Consider the following 26034-nt stretch of genomic DNA (forward strand, 5'->3'; position numbering starts at 1 on the left):
GAAGTAAAAAGTAGCATAAAATTAAAATACATGTGTCAGTATGAACTCAAGCTTTGGAACCAAACTTTGACACCCGCATTTTTGAAAATTGAATTCAGTGTTTCCAGACTCCAGATAGATAAGGCTGTATCAAATTGTGAACCCCACACAAGATCTAAAATTAAATGGCACAGCCATTAAAACTGAATCTTGGAGATCTTTGAGAATTTATTCACTGTGGAGCTGAAATAAGATGATTCAGATTAAACTGCAATGTTTGTGAGGCTCAGTGTTTGCTCACTAGACTTGTCTCTCTATAAACCGTAACAGTGTGGAAACACTATGAGGCGACTCTCCACCATAATCTTGCCAACATGGGCAGCAGATGTCTTTTAAAATCAAACTGCAATTTTGTCAAGCAAAGGAACTGACCCAGACAATTAGGACCTTTTCATGCACTGTCATGTCTCTCCTTGTCTGAAAAATAAAAGAAACTAGGTCAAAAGTCATCTATTATAACAGCCTCACTCACATACACTATTTAGTTTTTTAATAAAAGCATGGCACATCATGCACTAACTGCATGACATATGACTATTACTAGAAAAGCTTGTATCTCCAGCTCTGCTGTTGTTCTTGTAAACAGCTCTTTCTCTCTAAGGGTCACATGGTTTGTCAGGAGAGAAACCTCTCTAGCTTCTTTCCGTTTACAGAGCCTTATCATAAATTCATCAGATAGTGTCACACTTGTATTAGTATTCCTTGACTAAAGTCAAGGTTGTTTTTTGTAGCTTCATAACTGTTAAATTTAAACAGAGACATCTGGGGAAAAAACAGTTTTGCTGGCCTACAGCCAATGCTCCATATGTCATTTATTTAGCAGCGCATGCTTCAGCCAATATTCTGTTCCAGTTTTGTAAGTTAGACTGAGTTATGGAGGTTCCTAAATTTTATTGCACTGTCGGATTCTAGCTTTTTCATGGTGGTCCTGTGTGTAGTGTCAAAATAAAGGGACAAAAGGTCAGATAGTGAAGTCCTGTCGTGCAAAATAACAATTGAAAGCCACAAACACTTTTTTTAATCTACATTTTGTTGCCAGTTTAATCCATAGGTATTCTCTTACCTAGTTTTACTTTGTTTCATCCCTCTTTGCAAAATCAATCAAATATCTTCAGACAAAGATATGACGGCACGAACACTCAGACCCCCGGTGTGTCTTTGGTGACTTCATTTGAAATGTATAAAAGAAAAATCCCTGACACTCCTTTCATACAGCAGATTAATAAAACCAAAGAATATTCATGTCATCTAACCATCTCATTCACATTATAGTTAACACCCACAATGGTGTTAAAGTCCAGTATATTACAGTTAAATGACAGGTAGGTAACTTATTTCAGTCAAGTATCTGCAGTCACAACGTCACTTTCTTCCATAAACACTTTAAAAAAAACCAAGTACCTGTCATCAAGCCAAAAATAGATCTCAACTCTTTAAACGGTTAAATATATTTGAAATATTGATGATTTCTTTTAAAAAGTGCATTGTTGTAGCTCGTTTTATGGCAAGATTTCAGCAGACAAAACGTGGTTTAGTCTTGTCGGCCAGAATGTTGAATTTCAATGGGTAACTGCTACACCACAACTAACCTGAATTATCTTTACTATCAGTCTTTTCAAGTATTTAGTGTGTTGAATTATCTCTTGCCTTTCCATCCTTCAACACCAACAATACCTCTTGTCTTCATTACCACTCCAAAATCTCATCAGTGCTGCAAGTCAGGCTCGACTATGATCTGCTCATTACGTCAGCATCTCTTTTACACTGCAGCGTCATGTGGTTACAGACGAAATGTCTCCGAGAGCAACATGGTAGACAATCATATTTGTAAATTAAAACTACTTTATATTGAAAAATAACTACACAGTCTCTTTGCATAGTGTGGAAGTGATCACTGAAAAGGAACTCATTCCGCAGTGGGAAGGTCCATAAGACGCCAGGGGTCGATTTGATGTTGCGCCTTCGTGGGTTGAGGCTGATCTGGGATTGACCTGCTCTGGGTTTGAACTGGTCCTGGATCCGTGCAGGAGACTATCATCAACTCCAAGCAGGAGGACCATAAACTGCAGCAAGTGGTTACCTGGACAAGAAGAACGCAGCCAGGAAAGCAAACTCTCAGGATAAAATGGAAGGTAAAGCAACAGTCAGCCTAACCTGTTCCTCTCATAAAACACTAAACACTATAATGCAACACAAGCTCACGCTGCTACAACTTCAACTGTGATAACTGTCTCACGGTTTTGTCTCCTATATCTCAGCTTTCATGAACATTGTGTCCTTTGTCTTTGATATATAAACAAGTTGTGCAAAAAAAACCCCAAAACCAGCTGTATCACATGTTACATAGTACAGATGATGCAGATGTTACCTCTCCCTCAAGGGCAGATTTGGATTACTGAGGAAAGAAAGCTGCTGCTCCAGACTGCACACACGAAAGGCCAAGTAACACGAGGACATGATGAGGAGAATGATACTGACAAAAGAGAACACAAACAGTTATGTCACAAATAATTCTGTTTTTAGAGGAATGATGCCATTAGATGGTAGAATCTACTGTTGATGAGAGCTGTTATACCTTTTGATGAACACTAGGAGGCAATGTTTGACTTTCTGACTTTCAATTAAACGTGTATTAAGGGAGCCCTAGTTTTAACTACACAACTGCAAATCATGTTGCACTTCATATTCCTGTTGAAGTAAGTAACCATGAAGCATTTTAACATTTTGAACATGTTTTTGTTCTTTCTAAGCAAAAACACGTATCTAGTGATATTTGTGCAAAAAAATAAATACATAAAAAGGAAGAGTTGAAACTCTTCTTATTCTCTGCAGTAAATATTCGACAACCTCTACACACAGATTTGAAAGTTCAGCTAACTCAGCTCTTCTCAGAGTGCCCACGGTACTTTCATAGTCTGGTGATCTAGTGTTTAGCATTTAGCGTTTAGCATTTAAATACAAATACATTTGGATTAGATTTGATATACAGATTATTTAAAATAAGCCTGTGCTGTATTATCTCACCAATTTGAACTAAGTAATTAGGTAATTCATTTGGTATATTTAACATAAACGCACACAGAGATTTTATTCTAATTTATATAATTTATAATCTGTAATACAGAGGGCAGAGGTCAGAGTCAGCAGTCTGACAGGCTGTCAGGTTCGGAGAAGGAGTCCCTGCTTTCTCGTGGACAGGGAAATGAAGCGTACACTCCCTGATCCGTGCATCTCACTGCTGAGCATGATGCTTGCAAAGACAAATGACTGTTGTAGATCTTAATAATAAAAGTGTCATGGGAGGCAGCTTCTTCTCTGTGGAAAAAAAACAAACTACAGAAAGTTTTAACAGCTCAGCTCCCCTGTGTCCATTCTGACTGACTCAGTGCCCCACTATTTTTAGTCCATGTTAATGCTCGCAGTGGGTGCGAGTGTAGCTGTGAGTGAGCTGCTGGAGGAGGTGAAGGTGGTGTTGTTGGTGTCTGTGTGTCCTGTATACTCACAGCAGGGTGAAAAACTTGAGCAGCTGGTACTCCATCTGGCCCAGCTCTGCCACTGGCTCTGATAAAAGACCTCTGTCCGTCTGCAGAGCTCGCTCTGCAACATGTACACAAAAAAAAAAAAAAAACATTAACAGTGTTAACAGCATGGCTGCATGACATGTTTCACTTTTAATAGCACTGACCCAACTGTTAGCGTACTTCTTATGATATGTAGTAGGCATGCAGTACATCTACTTGTACTACTTCCCAGCTTTCCACTCTATGTCAGCTGTGATGATGACATGTGCTCACGCTCATCAAACATTCAGCATGTAACAGAGAACAACATTAATGTAGGTCAGTTTTTAGAAATGATTTAAAGCCTGTCAACACATAGCCACTAAACTGTCCTCACACAACTTTGACAGCAGACATTGTTTGCGCTAAGCTCTACTTAAATCTGCATCCGCCCCAAAGCTTTTTAACACAAGCTCCCACATGATTTAATCTCCATTTGGAGCTAAATTTGTCGTTGCATAAGAAGAGACGTTTGCCATCCAAAAGCAATTACTCTCTGTCCTGTGCTCTCTCTCTCTCACACAGACACAAAATTTAAATAAAAACTTAAAAACACACATTCGCGACCAGACAACTAAAGTCTACATCCAGCCTCAGAGTACGCATATGATTTAATAAGAGCAGCAAACATTTACACTGTTATCCTTTAATCTGAAGAAGACATGACACCGATTCTGTTTTCAGTTCACTGACTCCTTTTTCATCTAGGTCAGACCACAAACTGCTGGTTATTACCCATAAAACACCTCTGTAACTTGGAAGAACGCCTTAAAAAATCTTTTTCCCCCCACATATACTTAGACTACATAACATAATAATCATTATTCTAAAGATTGATAAGCAATCTATTGAGCATTTTGTCATCAGGCTGATCAATGACAGAGACAAACAGTATTGACATAAAATGAAAAGCCACTTATTTTTTATTTGCTGCAGTTGAATTGTTGACTGTTGCCTTGTTTTCATCTTTACTATTGATTCCTGGCCTTTAATGTGAAACAAACATTTATTTAATGGACTTTTAGTTCTATGTATTTCTGCATGATCATTTGATATTAAATAATTTCTCATTGTAACATACTACACTCAAAAAAAATTTACTTATTGCATTTTGGTAGCAAGAACAAAAATTTATAAATGTGTGTCCTTGGATAAAAGACTCTGTATCCATACAATGGAGATGCAGTGTCATTGTGTAGGATGGTTGTATCACCTTCTAGTGGCTGTTCTGAATTGAAGGGTGTGTCTGCGGCACTCAGGCTGCTGGTGGAATTCCCCAGGAGGTCGGGAAGGGAGGACGACACTGACACCACAGAGGGTTTCCTTCTCCACTTTAGCACTGATGGAAATTCGTCAACCACTGGAAATTCGTCTGCAGCTGGGAAGTCATCCTGCAGCACAGAGCGAACAGAGGGATGCGTTGGAAACACGATGAGCCGACTGTATCAAACACCATCTGAACATCTGAGCTACAAGCAACTACTAGTGGTTCATCACCCAGATTTATAGTGAAGTAGTTTTTTGCATGGATATCAAGATGTTGTTTGGTCTAAACCCTGGTGAAATCTGGTTAGAAACGATTAACTATATAAAGGGATCCAAACTTTTTTGCTTGTGACGCATAATAAATGAGGTCTACATGTCATTCACCCAAGACGTTTTTTGGATTGTTTTATTTGAATGATTAAACAATTTTAAAGGTAGAAAGCAAAAAGAAGATTTGGATAATTTCTCACTTTAATGATCATGTAACCCTAACCCTGAGACTGGCAACCACTGAGCTGAGTCAACAGCACATGTCACTGTCATTGCACAGCAATTATTCTTAGTTATAAATCATCACTTTCAATTCCATCTATTGATACCACATTCTAATGAGTCACCCTTTATAAAGAGCTTATAAGGTGAAACTAATGTCTTTTAAAATCATTATTATTAATAATTCACTAATGAAAGCCATAGGCCATTAATTAGGAGAATTTTGGGTTGCCAGGTCTGACGTTTGTTCCATGCTATTGGCAACATAGGCAACTGCCTAAGGTGCCAATCTGTTAGAGGCACATGGAGAAGGGGGAAATTAGCTGGCACTCAACACCAAAATGTATATTTCATTGGTGGCAAATATGAGCTCAACCAGTGATAAACCAGCCTGAATCAAATTATATAGAATGAATTTGAATTGCAACACAAAAAATATCCATTGTGTCTGCATCAGATCATGCATCTACATACATAGTAAATAATCAGAGAATAGATTATCACTGTAGTCAGGATTTACTAAGGTCTGGATTCTCACAGCACAACATGAGCTTTTATACTATCCACCAAATAAAGTTAAGTTAACCTAAGGGGTCTTGGTCACAGCCCTAGTAAAATCATATTTTATCTATCTCAGACACCTGCACTGTCCACTCTGCAGCCCAGACACCTTAAGAGGCTGGAGGGACTGGGATCGTGGGTGGAGGTGTTTTCACTCTCCATGCAACAATGATGGGAGTCCATATGAAAAGAGCTGCGTAAAGAGATACTCAGCAAGGTAAACAATACTCTGGATAATTGGAATATAAGCTATTGATGTCTTAATAAAATGTTCACATAAGCTCTGTGCTAGGAGCATTGACAAATGCCCTTTTTTTGGATTAGAGCATGATCAAGGACGAGCATGTTAACAGAACTTAATTATTCTTGAGTACAATAGCTGTTCTGTGGCAGAGCGGTCTATGGTACACGCACACAAGGTGACTTCACAGAGCTCTTTGATAACATCTTGCCCACACGGGGGATAATTCACTGCAAGGCTTCAGCAGCTGTAAGAGAATGATCTATTGATCCTGTGTGTGTAAGAAGGTAAGTCAGCCTTCAGGTTAGGGGGAGCTGTAAAAGAGAGTCACCAGGGGCCTGAAACATGAAGCATAACTAGGAAACATCAAAGTCATTTTAATACTGGTGGACCCGCTGTTATCTTTACAACTTAATTATTTTTCTGCTGGTTTATAAAATGTTTTTATTCTGCAAAAGACATGGTGTCACTGACCAATGATAAGGTTGGCTCCTCCATGAATTGCTTCAAGCTCAAACTCTTCCCATTGACCTGGACAGGAAAAGGAAATAACATCTTTTAATGACACGTATCCCACAGCGTCTATAGTCTGAGTGTTAGTGCATGTCTGACCTGTAGGTGTGTGCAGATCCTGCGGAGGACATCATACACGCTGTCTCTTGACAGCAACGATACAAATACATACTAAAAAAAGAGAAACTGTGATGAATTAAAATGTGTGATGATGTAGATATTTAGTTTAAAAGGTAACTGTGCAGATAAACTCGTGAGAACAGCAAATATAGAAGTAAAAAAAGGTCTCGCTAACAAATGTTTACAGCACATTCTTTCTGTTTTCATATGACTGTATGTGAAAGTACATACTGTGTAATCAGGTTTTCTCTCCCTGATGCCACATTAGAAGATTTTTCTAATTACATTACTGTTCTGGGACATTCTTTCATAAAAATTATGAATGGCAGCTACTAAAGGACAGAGACGAATGTCATGAAACACTGTCCATTTGCTCTTTATCTCACATGCTTGATTGCGTTCGCCCGCTACATGACCAGCTGAAGGTGACAGTCACCATAAATGTGTATGGGGTGTGTGTGTGTGTGTGTGTCTGCTGACATATTATCCATGCATATGAAAAAAACTACAGTTACAGTATAGTATAGTATATGTGTGCTTGAGCAGTGAAAACATGCATTTTCTGAACTCTGTGAGAACTGTCTCTATTTAACTAACTTCTTTTTTTATTCTCATGGTTATTTCACCTGCAGGTACCAGACCCAGTGCAGGAGTCTGGCCCACAGAACCCTGATATAAACGATACACATCAGAAACCCAAAGTGCATGTCCTGGAAAAGTGCTCTATCTGTTTTGCAGGGCACCAAAGAAAGATCTGTTTTTGTTTTTTACACCTGTCTATATGTAATGATATTTAATGTGTGCCAAGCTACGTACATCGTGAGTGTTTGACCACATTCCAGTGCTACATACTACAGGTCGAATGGACACCTTAGACATAGTGGATCAGAGCTATTAGCTGAAATGCTAACATGCCTGTGTTTTGGAAAAGTTCCTCAAAACCCAGTGGGTGCTGGAGGTGGGTGGTTCTGGACTAATCATAGCTTCAAAATGACTGATTTATGCTTTAAATATTGCTATTTTATTCCCTTGATTTATAAATGGAAACAGTCTTCTCCCTTTAGCGCTGCCAGGCTGAGACTCCACTCTGCTTCTATGTATAGCATGGTGTTGTTTTTTCCATCACACCTCTCCTGGAAAGTACATCCATGCTGGGCTAATCAGCATAAGTATTTTAATTCAGAGCGCTGAAGAGTGTTTACCTTCTGGCCGGTGTCTGTGGTGATAGCCAAGCCATTGGGCACAAGGCCTGCTGTTTTGTGCTTCTTCACCAGCCTCACAGAAACAACAGGGAGAGCCACCTAGAGAAGGTGGGAAAAAACACACAAAAAATCCAAGAAGACATTTTCTAAGTAAACATTCATATTTGGGGGGAGAAGATGGTGAGAAAATTATAGGTGAGGTAAAAAAAAACCACCAGTGTGATTTAAGTAAAATGTGGCAGGGAAGACAGACATTGAAAGACATCCAGGAAAGGCCCTGGAAAAAACAGTATTGGACTTGACACGTGTCTAATTTCAGTCAGAATGTGAGGCATGCAGTCGGAATAAGCAGCTTATTGTCACTCAGATGTCGGACAGATTTGGTTTCAAGGAAATGAAGGACAAGGAAGAATTCACAAGACAAGAGAAGACAAGAGAAGACTTCCATAAATGTTAAAGTTCCAATTGGTGAAGTGGCATGTTTCTGTGAGGGGGAATTAAGGCCAGTAGGAGTCAGTCTATAATCCCAATTGACTTTCAGTCACATAATTTGTCAAGTTGTCAAATCAACTTGTCAGATTGTGACTTGGAGTCACCCGGTTCAGGTTAGTCAGTCAGTTTGAGTTTATTATGGTGTCACTCAGTCATTCATACCTTGATGTCCTTGCCAAAAAGGTTGGCATAGAAACACAGCCAGTTCCTGGAAATGTAGAGCCGACCTTGTAGAAGTATATCTCTGAGAAGAGCACAGGAGTATACTGAGAACAGAAAAGACAAAACACGGTTTTCCTTTCCATTTCAAAAAATGTAAACTGTATCAAGAAAAACATATGGACTTAATAAAACAATATGTCTGAACCCTCCCACTGTCCCACTGACATTTTTGGAAAATCCAAAATCATTTTTTCATTCATTGATTTTATTTGTTCATCTGTGAAGTTTCACATCATGTTAACAGGTTGAACATCACTGATCTTGGTAAACCAGGTCGGTTGCTGTGAAATCTGACAGTTTAATTATGTCTGAGCTGAAGCAAGAAAAATCAAAGCAGGTTATTTGACACACAGAAAAATAAACTATATAATCCTTAAATGTTTTGTTCCGTATAAGAAAAATATGAATATTCAAATAAAAGGTACTGATATGTCGAAGCTGCTCTGACTGCTGATACTGCATGTTGTATGGCAAACATTTTTAAGTTTTCAGTGTTTCCACTAGAAATGTTTCTCTTTTTACAGTAGTAAGGCTCATGTCATTTAGACTTTGACAGGAGAATAAAGACACTGCAACAATCAGCAACCGTCTTCATCTGCCGTCATGTGTAGATTTGACATGTACTCATCATTCGCCATATTTTTGGCTCACACTTGCGTCACAACGAATGAAAATTACAGATCATTAGGAAGTTCTTGATGCAGCCTTTTTATTGCCTTAACTGAATTTAGAACAACAGAAAACAGAACAGGAATAAATCCAGACAGCTGAAGAGCAGACGTTAAAAATTCCTGGCTTTTGTTTTGTTTGATGGCTTGATGATTAAATCAAATCAATATTGCTGGTAATTATTGCTAATGTAATCAATTAATTGGCTAATCATCTCAGCTCTTGATCAATACAACAGTAAGCTTATGTTTACAAAGGCTAACAAGTACAAATACAAAGTACAAATAGACAAGATGCAAATGATGGTGCAGCTGAAGAAGGACGTGCTAAGAATATTAATAGGTTGAATGATACAACAGAAGAGAAAGTTTTCCTCATGCTACAAACAACAGTACCTTTCATGAGGATCTCATCCTTGGGCACACACTGGAACAGTTTGTGGTACTGCGAGTTGTACTTGCTGACAGTCTGTGCAGAGGGACAGGGCAGAGTCATGAGCAGCTCCTTGGCGGACCGGCCTGCCTGCACAGTGCCAGCACCACCGGCCCCTCCAGCACCACCAGCCACTCCGGCTCCGCTTGCCGCAGACACCACCCTCTCCCTCAAAGGACGCGAGCTCTGCACCAGGCTCAGCACGTTGGCACCGTACACACACACACACTCGCGCACATCCAAGGCCTGGAGCAAGCTGCTGCAAGACACACACTGTTCCCCTGTCGCCGGTCAGTAAAGGGCCGAGATGGAGAACTGCCTCCATGCAGCTACCTCTAGTCTACGTGCTCGTACAAACACACACCTGGGTCTAAACACATACACTACTATACGTCTCAGTTTACAAGCACTGAGCTATTTCTCAGAAACTACAAGGCTCTCTTTCTCTGTCTCAAATACACCTCCAGCGACTCTAGTCTTTCCAGCACTCAGCTGATGCCCTCCCTCTCCGTCTCCCTCTTTAACACACATACACACACTCTGCCCTTCATTATTCTGAGCTAAAAAAAACAACACGCTCATGCACAAAGCTGCTCCTCACTGCTCTTGCTTGAAGTCCTTTCCTCCTCTTCCTTTATCTTTCCATCCCTCTGTCAGTTTTCCCTTCTGTCTCTAGTATCAGTCTGTGACACCTAGAACTCCTCACTTTTCAGGAAAAATAAAGCATTTTTCTTCCTGAATGCCCAAGAGGTCGCATTTCTTCCCTACTGTCCTCCCTCGCAGCTCAAACTCACCTCCAGCTCTTAAAATCTCTGCAACCAGACTATTTTTCTCTCTTTTTCCATCATGCCCTGCATCTCGTTTATCTTTCCTACAACATATATCTGCTCAGTTTGCTGTTTCTGCCACTCTGCCACTGTTTTTGTCTTTCTATTAATAGCTCATCTAGAGCAGCTCCTGTTCTCAGGAATATGGCGCTTCCAGTTAGTTACAGTAATGGAGAGGGATCGATCATCATCAGGGGAAAGCACAGAGTTAATCTTAACTGTTAATGTATAAATATTTGCTAAGTTCTCTAACTAAATGATTTGTTTTTAGTGGTTGTATAATTTCTACTTGATGATGACAACAATTGCAGAAATACATAGTGGAAAATGATTTAATTGGGAACACAATTTGGAATCTGTTTGACATTATAAAACTCTCTCATGACATTCAGTTCTGTTGTGAGAATTAGATGTTTCTTTTCTGCTTTAGTCTAATATATTTCACTTAAGAAAACAAATCTGCAATGCATGTCCAAAAAAATTACAAAAAGGGGAAAAGATGTGCAAAACTAAGAGTAACCCATAGAAAATACAGTAAGTCAATAAGCAGTACTGTATTAAGGCTTTAGACCTTTAAGATGTTTAGATGATTCTTATACATCACCGTCAGACAACATCACCAGAGAGATGTCTGATTGGTCCCAGCACGGCAGGCTTTCTGGTATTAATTTGTAATCTTGTTAGCAGGTTGCATAAGATTCTTAAGGTAAATAAAACAGTAAAATAGCGGATTCAGATTGTTATAGTGGTTTAAGCCTTTTGCCACTTTTACGTCCCATTGTTGTAACACAGGGAGTGCCATATTTATTATATGTTAAACATTTAGGTAAAATAATTAAAAATAATTGGACTTGCTCCAATCTCTCTCTCTCTCTCTCTCTCTCTCTCTCTCTCTCTCTCACACACACACACACACACACACGCAGAAACACACACACACACAATTAGCCTCAAAAGAGAAACCAGTCTCACCGAGCCACGGTAACATTTCTTCACATCTTCATAGGACAGATCTTCAATCAGCTGAAACCTGTGTTGGACAGAAAAAAATACATTCAGAATGAAATTCATCATGTGCTTATTAACGGTAAACCTAAGGTATGTAATCCATAAGATACATCAGCGACTCTTATTAAAGCACTGCCACACAGAGAAGAACTTTTCAAAACCAAAAGACACTGCACCATCATCATCAAGATGCATTTAAAGCTACTTATTGCCTTCTCCTGCCAAAAATGGTCTTTGGTAGCATGAAGAATGGTGATCTGATTGAGTGTACGTATATTATGTGTGTATCTGCATATGTTGTATTCCAGCTGAGCCAAAGCTTCCACATTACAAGTTGATCATCAGTGTGTGCAGAACTGCTGGGAGATGAAGGCTGTCACAAAAGAACATAAGATAAACAACAAAGTTAAAAATATTGAGCTGTTTAAACATGTAGTGACCACGGCAGGAGATTATCAGTGTGGTTCATTTTACAGTCAGAATACACGAACACACACACACACACACACACACACACACACACACACACACACACACACACTGGCATGAAGCTCGCCTGAGGAGGACTAATCAAAGCAGTGCAGCAGATGTCACAGCATGATACTCATATCTGCTGCTAATGCAGACAGAACCACCCAGCAGAAAAATACTGCCCTTTAAGAAAATGTCACTGAATGAACTGCTGTCCCTGCTAAGAAGACATACGGGAAAATGTTTTTGAGGGATTACTTTCTGACAGAGACCTTCCTTTCCTCCTGTATCTGTCTGGAAGTGCTCGGTGATTGACAGTTAGTAGAGCGCACAAAGTGCAACAGTGATATGAAAACACTTCTGCTCAAGGAGATACTATAAAACCAAAGCCCCACCAGAGCCAAATTGCAGCTTCTTGTGATGGATTATCTCACTCTGTGGAAGCCATCAAAAACAGGGAGGAAAGTCAGCTTAATATCTTCAACCATGCAGAGTCTAACAGGAATAATGTGGAGGTGATAGAAGGACTGTTGTGTTTGCCAAAAACATAAACTAACCCCCATCCTCCAAGCATTTTCTCTTGTAACGTGAAAATTAAAAGATACTATCTGAAAACTTTACACTACGCTAACCAGCCAAGCAGAGTTATGTTGGAAATAAATACGTCTGACACATATTTGCATATTGTAATTACCCATAACATATAACTTGATTGACCCTTTTATTCCACAATTATATTTAGTGGCTACTCTTCAGATCAAGGTTTTCTACATAAAGCATGTGATCAACATGACTTTCTGCCTGCTACATTCAGCTGGTGTCTGCTTGCACCTCAGTATTACAGCATAATTGCAACCATCAAGTACACACTTAAGATGCCCTTTACAGGATTGTAAAGCTGAAAACATAAAAATTCACTAGAGATTTATGAAGCTAACAATACTTAATGGTTGGGGATTAGAGATGGGGGGGGGGGGGGGGTGTGTGGCTGGAGCCAAAGCCATCTGACACTGGGAGAGAGGCAGAGTGCACCTGGACAGATCACCAGTTTATTACAGAGCTGACACATAGAGACAGACAAATACTCACATTCACACCTACAGGCAATTTAGGTTCATACATTAACCTCACCCCAACCTCCATGAACTGTGGAAAGAGGCTGGAGAACTCACACAAAACCCACCCAGACTCAGGGGGGACATGCACACCAGACAAAAACATTAGTTTCCTAAATTTTGTCCTCCCTAGTTTTTCCAAAGAAGATTTTGTGAATATGCATTTCACAATCTAACAGTGCCACATTGTTATTTTCCTTGAACAGTGTCCTTTACTGTATGAAACAAGGTGCCATTATGTCGAAATACCCCTGACTGTTGCCTTTATAGTATAAGGGTTGTCAGTGTCCCAGCTCTAATGAGCGATTCTCCTCTGAGTAAGAAGATAGCGTGAGCTGTGTCCCCACACAACCCTGACTGTGCTGCTCCTTTCCATGTTGGCTGTCCTCACAGTGGAGGTGAGACTGGCGAACTCTGTCTGTCACCGTGACGCCGAGATCATTATGTTGGAGCATTTCTGATTTTTCTGTCTGAGTGCACAGTAAAATGGACAATCTTGTTTTAAATCTGAAAAAGGGAACAGTGTGGAGTCTCCTTTGGATTCGTCAAGCGTGAGAACTTCGGTTCATTCGTTACCTCAATATGTACAAAATAGGTCAAACAACACAATATAAAAATATCAATATTTAATTATTTTAATATTAATATGAAGCAACATCTGCAAAAACAAGGAATAAAAATGTCTCTCACATTATATTTAATGGAAGAAGAATTTTATATTTAAGCATATTGTGAAATAATATTCTCTGATTTGTTTTCAGCATCTTGTTGCAACAGGACTTTACAGCATGATAATGTAATATATCTATTCCTATGGCTCCACTGAGGACTGGCCAGCAGTAAATTAGTTAAATTATAGCTGAGCCTTATAGCAGCGTGTGTAGTATTAAAGCCAGGAGGCAGCAGTTTCTAACTTAGCTGAGTAAAAAGAGGGAGAGAGACTGTAAAAATGTGGTGAGAGCAGCAGTGGTGAGAAAGAGGCAGTGATACATGAACACAAAGATACTAACAGAATAACAGAATAATCCATGATGAAAGACCAAAGGGGAGTGGACACACGGGGGGACTTGCTGCTTAGATTGTCTGCTCTTTGCAAAGCAAAATGGGAAAAATGCTACTGGAAATTAAAACAACAGAGCTCACAAGCTAATTGATTCATCTCCATGACAACTGAGGAAACTCAATCTGCTGATGCAGTTAAATGCTACAGAAATGGACCATAAGAAGTGACTGTATTGCTGACATGGCTGAATGTTATAGCAGCAGAACATAACAGTAAATCACAGACAGTATCAACTTCACGTAACATCTTCCATGGTTGTTATATTGTTTTACTGTTACTGTGCACTGCACACTGATCACCTCATTGTGACCATAGGTGTATAATAACATTTCAACGTACATTAGATTATTCATTTTGATGTTGCTTTGCTACTATTTTCTCCTCCCTCTACAGGAACAGGGACTGAGAAACAGAAACCCACAACTCAAGCTGAAAAAAGATCCCGACAGGGTTAAAGAGTCAGAGAGCAGAGGGGGTTGACAGATGCTATGGCTGCCTGCTGTGTTTGTGTGTGTGCTAGAGGAGGATGAGGCTGTTGTTTACAGCAGAGCGGTACAGCTGTGGCAGTGCTGCCAGATCTCCTGCTGGATCTCCTGGACAATTATGGAACCTTAAAGTGACAGATCACATATTATACTGAAAACATCTGTACAGAAATCCACCCTGCAGCCATTCACAACCTGAGAAATGGCCAAACTGCGTCTTCCCTGCTGTATTACACACAAACTATAATCTATATGTTGCTTATAATAACTTTTGTTTTTCCACTAGAAAACTAAATAACTAAGAGTAATCCTGTCATTAGCAGAGCCAAAGCTACCCTCTGTTAAACATTTCCAACATTTATTTATTTTTGTTCCCTGTCCTAGTTGAGTAAACTTTAAACCATTTTTTAATAAAATCACCCTCCCAGTTAAGACATCCTATCATCTTATGACCATGTTGTGAACAATAGTGCATGTGTGCCGTTCTTGCTGCCTGCTGGTTGCTGCCTATAAATAGGCTCCACAAAGGCTCTGCTCTCCCAGGTGGAGAGAACAGAGCGATTATTAAAAGCACAGGCGGCTCTGTGGGGACCATCCGGCTCGCTAGTCCTCCCTCTCACTCTCCATCTGTCTCTCTCTTTTACACAAGATCCAGGTCTTAATCAATACTGCTGGTACATCTAGGTGAGTGTATGAAAGAAAACTGCTATAGGCAATTCCATCATTGCAGTAGAAGAGCTGTCAATGGTGTGTCAGGCTAAAGCATGTTTTTATGAGGGGCATAAACAAAGGTTGTGCTGCGATGACAAGGGGGAAATGATGGACAGCTGTCTTGCTTCACCCAAATGTCACTCTGTGTTTATTTTGGACACGCTGTTCCGGCTCCATAAGTAACCGTCAAATTTTCCAGCTGAAATGAAAACATTAAAATCACTGGTCTTCACACAACAACAGCAACAAAAAATCTTGGTTGGCTCAGTGGACAGTGCAGCGAGCCTGCCTGAATCCTGCATGGAAATACAGCCCAACAACTATCATAGAGCATTATTTCAGAAGCTGCAGTTTGGAAATCAAACTAAATGTGCATCAGCGTATAAGCCTGTGAGCAAAGCAAAAGGTTGCCTGCTGCAAATTAGTGTGTGCTTGTGTGTGTGCGCCTCTGTCCATGTATCTCAGTGCCCTTGGCAGTGAGGCTGAATAGTGAAGCTAATTACAAGCTCAAAGAACCCTAAATTGAATCTTAAATTAGAAAGCGAACACCTCCCATCGGTGGCTGGTGTAGCCGTGGACTCCCAGTCAATAATTTAGCTGGAGGAGAAGAAACTGGGACTGAGAGTACTGAGAGAAGAGGACAGACCCACTATGAGACTTCAGAGTATCCAAGAGAGACAGAAAGCTAGAAATGATGAAAGAAGCAGAAACATTTTTTGATTTTATCCTGAGTTATTACTTTTAAAGGTTAGGGTTTCACTTTGAAACAAAACAGGAACAATTCCTTTTTCACCTCATGTCATTTTAACTGATCACCTGTAGTTTCATCTCAACATTGTTTTCAAACTACAGGTTTTTACAAATCCGTTTACAGATATTAGTAATGTCAGTCTTTTGAAGCATGATCCAAGGTATGAAATCAAAAATGACCACACAGTCCAGTAAGAATTTCCACATCTGATAGTTTGTTTATTGACAATACTTTTAAAGCTGATTGATCTTTTTCCCATGATCTTCAACTGGTCAGAAGATGAAGCGAGAAAAGGCCAAAACTTTGTGTGTTTCTATTAAAAATGTTTCTAATTAAAACCACTGGGAACATCTTAAATGTACAATAATTAGGGTTATTTTGAACATGCTTTAATATCCTGCTAATGTGAAACTGGAAAACTAATGTTCTCACACAGCTGAACTCCTAGTTTCACAATCAACAACATGTGTTATTCTGTGTAAATTAAGGCAAACACTTGTTTGGTGTTTGAGACTCAAACTATAAACCCACACAGTGTTTGTTAGTCTTTACCACTGAATGAAATGATTCCGTGAACTCTCACGTTTTAGCATTTAAGCCTATTGCAGCTCATGATTCTGGTTTCATACTAAATTTAATTTGTGCTTGGGTTTTAGCACCTCTTACTACATCTGACAGACCTGCTGCTAATCACCTGCCCTTAGAGCTAAGGTAAGTGACAAGTTGGTGAACATAGTGGACATCTGTCAGTGAAAGAGCCCACTAGGTTGGTAGAAATCAAACCAAAGCCAAATAAAATAAATAAAAATCAGGTTTACAGCCAACAGCTGGCTGGCTATACACATTAATTCAAACTCATATTAATGTTGATTTGCGTGTCCAAGATGTGGAAATGCATTCATGCATACATATAATAAGATGTGTTAGCTCATCAGCCATAACAACACTATAAAGCCGGTCAAAGTCTTGATTTTGTATCTGAGAGCTAGATATGATGTTGTGACCACTGCTGACCATAAAACAATATGCAGATTCTAGTATTTACATATAGATTTACAATAGTGTGCAGCAACAGATGAATGTTAAGGTCAGTTAAGGACTGGGATCAGATAAAACATGTACACACTGATTACTGAGTGCTGAAATTCACTGACTGACACGTGCACAGAGCATTTAAGTCCCTCCCATTCAGTGAGTGTAGTACAACACATCATGCTTCAGAGCTACATCCCATCCTAAGAAAAGAATCCCCAGGATTACGCTGCTGGTGCCTCAAATCCTTTTAATATAGCACACAAACACAAACTCTTCTGTCTGCAGGCATGCACAGACATCATCCATATGAATATTTGCACAAAGAATCTGTCAAAATGGATTAAAACACTTTACAGTTAAACTACAGAAATGTGCATTTTTTCAAACACATGTAACTTCTACCCATGGGCCTTTGGGGGGAAACAGAAAAAGCCCTTTGTTGAAATGTCTGTTTGTAGTATCATTGTGTGCGTGTGTGAGCGTGTGTGTGTGTTTGACCATTGTTTGACATCAAATAAAGCTGAAATACATAGCACAAAATAAATGCTGTGAAAATAAATCTCCTAAGGCTGTAACCCGTGATCATGCACAGGATACAGATGGAGCTCAGAAAGACAGCCAGTGTTACAGAGCAGTGTGTGTGTTTGTGTGTGTGAGGTTTGCCTGAAGTGGCCCTGTGTGTCATCGTCCTTGGAGGGGTCCAGGTCCTGAGTTGAGAGCAGGCCTGTTTCTTCGCTCTGCTCCTGCTGCTCAGTCATGCTCCTGGCCCTGAATACACAAACACACAGCTCCACATTAACAGCAGGCACCTCTGCTCTCGACCTTCATGTACACTTGTAAAAAAACTGTGTTTGATTTTGTCTCCAGGTTTGGCTTCAGAGAAAAAAAAGATTGATGGACTCTGTCTTCAAAAGCAACACAGCAGTGATACAACATTCAAAGTCTGATTCTGCTGCTTTACACCACATTAAAATTCTCTACCCAGCAGAATAAAGCTGTGCTGTTGTGCTTGTGCAAATGGAGTCGGTGCCTGCTCTCACACAGATGTCTACAAGAAATAGAGCATCTCAAAGGGTGTGCAGATGGCTGACCTTCTGCGCTGCTGTTAGCTGACTCTAACACTTCTTACAAAACAACTTTTCAGGACCAAATGTCTCTGCGAATTCAAGAAGAAGAAAACAAGGATAGGGCCAGAAATAATGCCAGATCAGATGTTTTCAAGTGAAGACTTGCATTTCTTCCTGTGGGTTTTACTGAAAATATTTAGGGCAGAGCCTGACATGCACACTAATATGAAAACTCTCAGCTCAGTAAAAGAACAACTGGGCAGAAACTCAAATCATAGCTTCATGTTTAGTGGCTATAATTGTGTCATGTGGGCCAGTCATTGATGCAGTTGCAGCATGTAATGGATGAAGCAAATGGCTCCTTGTTGGAGGGAAAACATGACTAGTAATCCACATAAAAGCAATGGAAAAACACACGAGTGATCCAGATCACTTAACTGGAGTAGGCTGCATTTTTTATTTGACGTACCGCCAACCAGTCAGATGAGTGCAAGATTCCCTTAACACACACCACCTGTGTGTGCTGAATGGTTTTTAAACTGGGTGTTATTTAATGTTGTTAGTTATTTAGAAGTGGACATTATTACAATAATTTATTTCCCAATTGATCTGTCACTTTTATTTATTTCAGTGGTTATTCTTTACTGTCATGCTTTATCCATTAGTTCTTAACTATTTCAGCTGTGTATCAATTGCTCTGAGCTATTTCAGTCATTTATGCAGTACTTTTAGCTATCAGCTACTAATACTATTACTTTAATCATGTATTTTAACAGTTTTTGGCAGTTTATTAAATGAGTTTCATTATGTTAGTTTGCACAATTGTTTTCAACTTCCTATATTATCCAGTACTTTTATCTTTGCCCTGTTTTGGCTATTTTAAGAATAGTTTAACAGACTCAAACTTTTATTCATTTCCCACATAACAAAATTACTTATAACAATTATTACATTTATTTTCTAATATCTGGCCTATATACAATCTGGCTTTCAGATGCTACTGTATTGGCCCATCTGGGCTATTCTAACTTCAGCATCACACTCATTTTTGATCCTGTAAAGTCTGTTTATATTCTTTCCTTCTTAAAAAAAAATATGTGGACATGTATTTAATCAAATCATGAGCTTTTTTCAAATGAGTAGTCTACAATCTTCCAGGCAACCCCTGACAAAGGCAGAAGTACTCCCTAGATGAAAAAACCTGGTATTTTGGTTTCAGATGTTGCAGTGTTGCCATATTACAGCACTGACACTAAAAAGCTTCAAACCATCTATTTTGTTTCTTTATCTCACCGTCACATTCAAATGTTCACTCTTTCTCACATGCAGACACAAACACACACCTGCTATGTGCCACATTTTCCTCTGGGAGTGGGGAAGTCATTACCACCTGCTCTGGTGTAATTACAGGTGTTGATGGAAATAGCCTCTTGCATGTAGTTTCCAGAGTGTTACCGCTAATTGGCCAGAAGCTTTACGTCAGCCGCTGACCTGTTCAAACAACATGGGCTTCCTGGTGTTAGAGGTTACATCTGATCTGTTTGTCTGAGATGGGGAGCTGAAGGGCCTATTGTAATAAACAAGGAAAGGATTTGTGGGATCTTTTTACCTTAAGCCTAAGTGATTAAGGAGGGATAGCTGGTCCCATATGTGGGCCTAAGGGCAAGATGGAAGCTTGTTGTACTGTACAGACTCAGGTTGTAAACAACTTTCCAAGGGGGGGGGGGGTTGGTTTGGACTAATGCTTTCAGGTCCCACAGTGATACAGAGAATATTAATCTGATATTCCTTAAAACCGTACTTTAACTAATGTGCATTTATTCTATTGAAATTGTAGCTTTAGATCGAGCCTGTTAGAAAATATATCTTAATTGAATTTATGCATGAGGCACATGAACCTGCAAAAGGTAAATAAGTGAATATATATTACAGGGAAATGAAATTCTAAAATGAAATCCTAAAGAGAAAATCTAAGGTTTAGTACAGCCAGCCACTGAAATTCATTCTAGTCAGGTTTATTACATGTGGGAGGAAAAGAATTTATTATTTTGCAAATTTTTAGACCATAAGCTGAAAATATTGTTTATTTCAGATTGCTGCTGCACATTTTCAAAAGTATCCCGTCCACCTTTAGTTCTGATTATTTATCTAAAGTGTGAAAACCAGACACAGAATCTGCATGAAGCTGCTTAGCTTATACTTTAAAAACAGATTTTAGCCCTCATCAGAAAGTCACTGACACAAAGAGCTTTGAGATAAACTTTCTTGTTATGACACTGTGGGAGGAAAACTTTTTTTGGTCTGCTCTGGGTTTCCTGGAAATGGAATTAAACAAATGAAGAAACACCAACTCTGCCCTCAGCTCCACCACAACCTGTAATTGTCTCTCAGTCAAAACATGTCTGTCATCATGTGAAACTCTAATTTAAGTTTTAATGGTCACATTAGTCAGGAGAGCAAGACTGAGACAGAACATGCCTCCTGACAAGTTCCTTGAGATGCTTGTGCATTATGTTAATGGGGACTGACCTACAAGCTTAGGGCTGAATACCAAACGGTTGAGATTCCCAGGAACACTAACCAAAATCTACCCTTATTTCTGCAAAGAAAATACCTGTGGGAAGATTTTAAGCGTCTGTGTGAGTGAAATTACACACTGTACTGCCTGCATGGGACAGCTATTCCTTTCCTGCCACTGCATGAAGTAATAAACTCAAGTCAGTTCTATAAAGATAACCAGACTCCCATAAAACCACAGGTTAATAAATGCTTTTATCTGAGGCTCTTTGGCAGAAATAAACTGATGATCCTTTGTTAAGCTGTTACTGAACCAGATTTCTAGAGTTATATTTTCAATAAAGACAAATTAATATAAATATATGCACCTCAGAAGCAAAATAGCAGCATGGTTGTCATTTTTTCTAGCTAATTTCCTACAAATTCCTCTTAGAATATCTTAAATATTTGCTGGATTGTATCTATAAAGGAGCTTTCAAAGAAAGGCCTGTGTAATCTGGCTCTAATAAAAAGGAAAATGAAGAAAGTCTTAGTTGCTATATCAAAGTACCTGCTTCTTTTTAGGAAACTGATGATACTGATGTCAGTTTATGAAGCACTTATTAATTACCGTACTGAATGTATAACTGTATAACTGAAGAGCCCAAATATAACAAGCAAACATAGAATAGATGCAGCAACTAACATTTGCCAAATTGTCTTTAGTAGAAAATCCTAGAAATATTAAGTTCAATCCGGAAGAATAACTGGAAAACATGAGAGCCAGAAAATAAAGAGCTAGACTACTGATTTGGACACAGGCCTGTTCTATAAACAGGCTGTCAAGATTGTGTAAAAAAGCAGGAAGCATCTTACTAGGTCACTTCATATTTTGCTTTGACTGTGTATAGTCCAGACAAAGTTACACATAATCAAACTACCACAAACCAACTGAGGTCTAATACACCATAGGTTTGATATTAAAGAGTGAAATGTCCCTCAGGTCATTCAATCAGTACACATAGGAGTCAGTGTGACATACCCTGGCAGCACTGTTGCTGTTTTCCAAAACAAGCAGCCAACAATGACTTTACAATAGAACACTGAGGTCAGTACATGCTAAAAGCTATGATCCTTCAAACCTCACTCCTGACTGGATCTGTCCTGCTGTGGTTTTACATGAATATGTAATTAAAGGCCTCCACATCTCCAGCTCTCCTCATCCATGCCCTTATTTGTCTCTGGACACAAACATTTTGTGCGTCAAAAGATCTCCTCCAATCCAATAACCTGTAATCTCGTTAAGGTTGCTAGCAGCTCGGATTGTTGCTGAAGAATGGCTGCTCTCTCGCTCACGTCCCTGTAAATTAGTTTCCCACCACTGACACAAACTCAAGTCCATTTCGAGGAAACGCTACAAGTCACTGTAGCTATCACTTAAACATGCTCTGCATCTTTTGATCACTGGCAGATAAAAGAAACACTAACTAACCTTTAACTTTTAACAGAAGCATGTTTAGATCACGTGTTATTCTTCAAGGCCAAATGGCTAATTATTCTCTATTAAGGAGCAGCAGGCATCAAATGAAAAACAAACATCATTAATGCTGAATTACACTTCACATCTTAGAATTAGAGTCACTGTACATTCACTGTCACTGTACATTCATTTATTCTACAACACTCCATGTTTAAATGACCTTATGAAACCATATACTAACAATCTGGTTGAATATGTTACTAGCTGAGCTACATCTAACAATTATTACCATTAGTCAGAGGATTATTTTACTGATCTACAGGTCAGATCCTCTTTGTAATTTCACTGAGCTGAACTTCATGTTTTAATATGACAGAATTTTTCTACTGAACAGTGTAAAACCTGTAAATATTAAGTTTAATTGAAAAATAGGCTACTAAGGAAACCAAAACTGAATCTTGGGCATTTCTGCTTAAAACTGACTCAAACTTTTCTGTCCCTGACAAATTAAAATGATTCACTGATCAGATCAGGTGACCAGACATCACTATCCACTGATAACAACATTTAGAGCCTATGTTATGCCAATCTGGCACAATAACAGCCAGGGGTAATCACTTTTTTAATGCTTTTATTTTGAAGTCTGCACAGGAAGCCCTGGCCTTCTTCTGGCTAACTTCACACCTGTTGACGTCTCCTACCTGTAGCTCAGGAGCTGGCGCGACCTTTTCCGTTGTGTTGTGGTTTCGTAGCTTGACGAAACTCTTCAGGTCTGTGCCGCGTCCAGGACGAAATCACTTCATGTTCTTTTCCCACCGAAAACCGACAGAAAACTCGCGATGGGCGCAGATAAATAAAGTTGAAGCGGAGAGTTGCGTTGACGGAGCTGTGACCTCCTCAGGAGTGTGTCCGACTGTGGAGAGCTGGGTTGCGCGCACCTTCAGCGCAGCGCGGGCTGTTTACGCGCAGCCAGGGGATTAACCTAGGGCTATTTTCTCTCCACAGGCGCACAATAACCTGCAGAATAACCTGCAGACCGCTCCTGAACAGGGGAACAGGGAACAGGGAAACAGGGAAGAACATGCTGCAAACACTCCAAAGGCCTCCTGTAGTGATTGAATTTTAGATGTTTAGATGTTTTTATATTTTGTGTATTGGTTTGACAGGCTGAACAGGTGCTTGAAATCAAGATATTGAACATTTTTACACCTTAAAGTGTAAAATAAGAAATAAATTAATATCTAGAATTATTAAATGTCTCATTATTGGGAGTGTATCATTCACTCAAGTACTATCCCCAAATAAGAGTTTTGAAGTATTTACTTGAGTATATAGGTTCTCTGCTGCTTTATACAAATGCATTACCACATTTTTATGTGCTGATTATGTTGCAGATTAGGTTTTTATGAAAAACAAATAAATAATAATAAATAATACCCTTATTGTCAAAAATTGCTAAATAAAATAAATTCTCGTCCTGGTTCAGATGTGGATGGAGACATATTTGTCCTTTAAATTTCAAAACGTTCATGTCAAAAGCTTCTCAACTTATTAAATCTTTCACTAAAACAAAATATTAGAAACTGAAGAAATTAATTAAATGGTGTTTAGCGCATCTTTGTTCTTCAACCACTAATCTCCTGAGCCCTTAGACTTATCTGGTGACCTTGCAGAGGGTCACGACCCACATATTAGGCAGCACTGGACAAAACTAGCTGGCAATATTTAAAAAGTTGTTTTAAACTACTACTACAAGTAGTTTTAGCTTCACCTCAAGCAGAAATAAAATGTTGTTTTAAGTTGTTTCAAGTATTTTCAAAATTCAGCATAAGTACTAAAAAAAAAAGAGTATTTATTTGTTTGTTTGTTATGGTGTTAATGCCTGGTCTGTTTATCCACGTACTATAAGACTAAAGGTTGTTGCTTGTAGACAATTAGATGACCATCAACTTAGCAAATTACCAAATTAATGTCTGTTGGTAACATTAAAGGGATTAATATAATAATCATTATACAGACAAAGTTTTTCAATGAATACCATTTGTCTCAAGTAAAAGTACAAATCTTACTAATAGTATTTTCTTTAAATGAAAAACTTTAGAACTTTAGAACACAAACAGATTAAGTTGAATCATTTTAGGGTTTCAGTCAAGGTCAGTGAGCAGGTGTAAAACATGATGTGAGTATCTTATGTTTTTCATATTATGTAGTAAATAAAGACAGAAGAAAGAAACACTGAGCTCAACAGGAAACATAATGAGACTGGATGAGTACAGCCATAGTGCAAATGTACACAAAAGATTCACACACATTATAAACTAAAGAAGAAATACTGATTCTGGCTCCAGTATGAGGAAGAGTCCAAGAGTCTCTCCTATTTCAGTTAACAATGACAAACATTCAAGCATCAACCATCTGTCTGCACTAAGTGAAGCCACTTTCCAACCAGTCAGGGGCTCCCAGGTATAAAAAATGAGGCACTTTTAAAGGAGGCTGTTACAGTTGCAACAAACTTCATCTCTGTCCAAGCTGCATAAAATATTTGATATGTAAGAGAGAAGAGGCCTGGAAAACCATAAAATGTCTTGAACTGCTGATAAAGAAGATGTGGCACATGCAGATGGCAAATGCTGGTAGCTGACACGCTCACCTTATATCATCCATGCTTGCAATGTTGATTCAGTGTCAATGCTTAGTAGTTTATTTGGTTTTTTCTTCAAAGTGCTTGTTTTTCTCCTCTATGAATGTACTGCAAACTCAAACATACATATATAGATATAGATATATATATATATATATATATATATATACACATATATATATATAGACATATATATAGATATATATATGTCTATATATATATCTTTCTGATATTCTCCACAATGCACAATCCACATATCCCATTTGGCCCAGGTTCAACATCCCTCTCTAACACCTGGATTCACCTGGACAGGATGAGTGATGACAAGTGCACCCAGTATTCAGTACCTTCAGTGGACCTGCCCTGTGGTGTTGACTGACCTGACTCTGCTGGCTGCTATCCTTTGACTGCAGTTACCATGAGGGTGGCGGTAGTGGGGGAGATGGTAGTATCTCTCCTGGTCTGTGGCCTCGTCAGCAGGCAGGGCCTTAGGGCTGGCTGCGTAGATAGTGCATCCCATGAACACCACCTGGAAGTCACCCTCGGTGTCCTTACAACGAGCGGAGAAGAGGTGCCCTCAAGGTATCCTTCCTCTGAGCGGCCTGTCCTGTGCTGATGCTAACCAGCTGCTCTGAGGAAAAACCATTGGCTCAGCACATTGCTATCTTAACCCCTCCTTCCCTCTGACTCTCTCCTCCAGTCAACCTTGTTCTCTCTCTCTCTATCCGGCCCTCCTCCTGTCGAGCTGAGAGCACAGAGGATAATCAGATTTCACATTTACACTCAACAAAATCATCCCCAGTGTAATCACTCCCTGTCACTGACGTTGCATTATGCTAATGCACAGAGCGTACTCTGAGTTCAGGAGCATTAGGAGCAGTTAAAAATATCCCAACTGCCTGATGGGAGTCAATGCCAAAGCAGATGCAGACACATACCAACAGATTGATGTACTGAAGAGAGTGCACTGTTGACAACTGGGGCTAAATATTACTGCATTTTTGAATGATCTATAAATTGTCATAAATTAGTTTTAATAAGTTCCTAATGACGAGACATCTTGACATTGCTAAAT

General features: G+C 39.2%; 1 protein-coding gene across 2 annotated transcripts; it reads right to left on the reverse strand.

Moving 5' to 3' along the window:
- Positions 1 to 1034: 1034 nt before the first annotated feature.
- gramd2aa (GRAM domain containing 2Aa) lies at positions 1035 to 25566 on the reverse strand. Of its 2 annotated transcripts, XM_026320187.1 has the most exons (12): positions 23020 to 23295; positions 17939 to 18043; positions 11609 to 11666; positions 9773 to 9845; positions 8649 to 8752; positions 7995 to 8093; positions 6772 to 6843; positions 6634 to 6690; positions 4813 to 4990; positions 3543 to 3636; positions 2408 to 2512; positions 1035 to 2119 (listed from the first exon to the last, which is right to left on the reverse strand). In XM_026320187.1, exons 2-12 carry the CDS (start codon positions 18031 to 18033, stop codon positions 2116 to 2118), a joined length of 939 nt encoding a protein of 312 aa, XP_026175972.1. In that variant the 5' UTR covers positions 18034 to 18043; positions 23020 to 23295; the 3' UTR covers positions 1035 to 2115. The 2 variants fall into 2 exon arrangements, with proteins under 2 accessions (XP_026175972.1, XP_026175973.1); XM_026320188.1 differs by lacking the exons at positions 1035 to 2119; positions 23020 to 23295 and adding an exon at positions 25340 to 25566 and having other exon boundaries at positions 2404 to 2512.
- Positions 25567 to 26034: the final 468 nt, after the last annotated feature.

The sequence above is a fragment of the Mastacembelus armatus genome, chromosome 3 (assembly GCF_900324485.2).
Source record: "Mastacembelus armatus chromosome 3, fMasArm1.2, whole genome shotgun sequence".
NCBI classification, from domain to species: Eukaryota; Metazoa; Chordata; class Actinopteri; order Synbranchiformes; family Mastacembelidae; genus Mastacembelus; species Mastacembelus armatus.

Coding starts and splice junctions, on each gene's coding strand:
- gramd2aa (XM_026320188.1), bottom strand. CDS start 25,479: ATGGGATGCACTATCTACGCAGCCAGCCCTAAGGCCCTGCCTGCTGAC. Junction 9,846..11,608: donor AGAAATGTTACCGTGGCTCG/GTGAGACTGGTT, acceptor CCCTCTGCACAG/ACTGTCAGCAAGTACAACTC. Junction 6,844..7,994: donor CCACAGACACCGGCCAGAAG/GTAAACACTCTT, acceptor CTCTTTTTTTAG/TATGTATTTGTATCGTTGCT.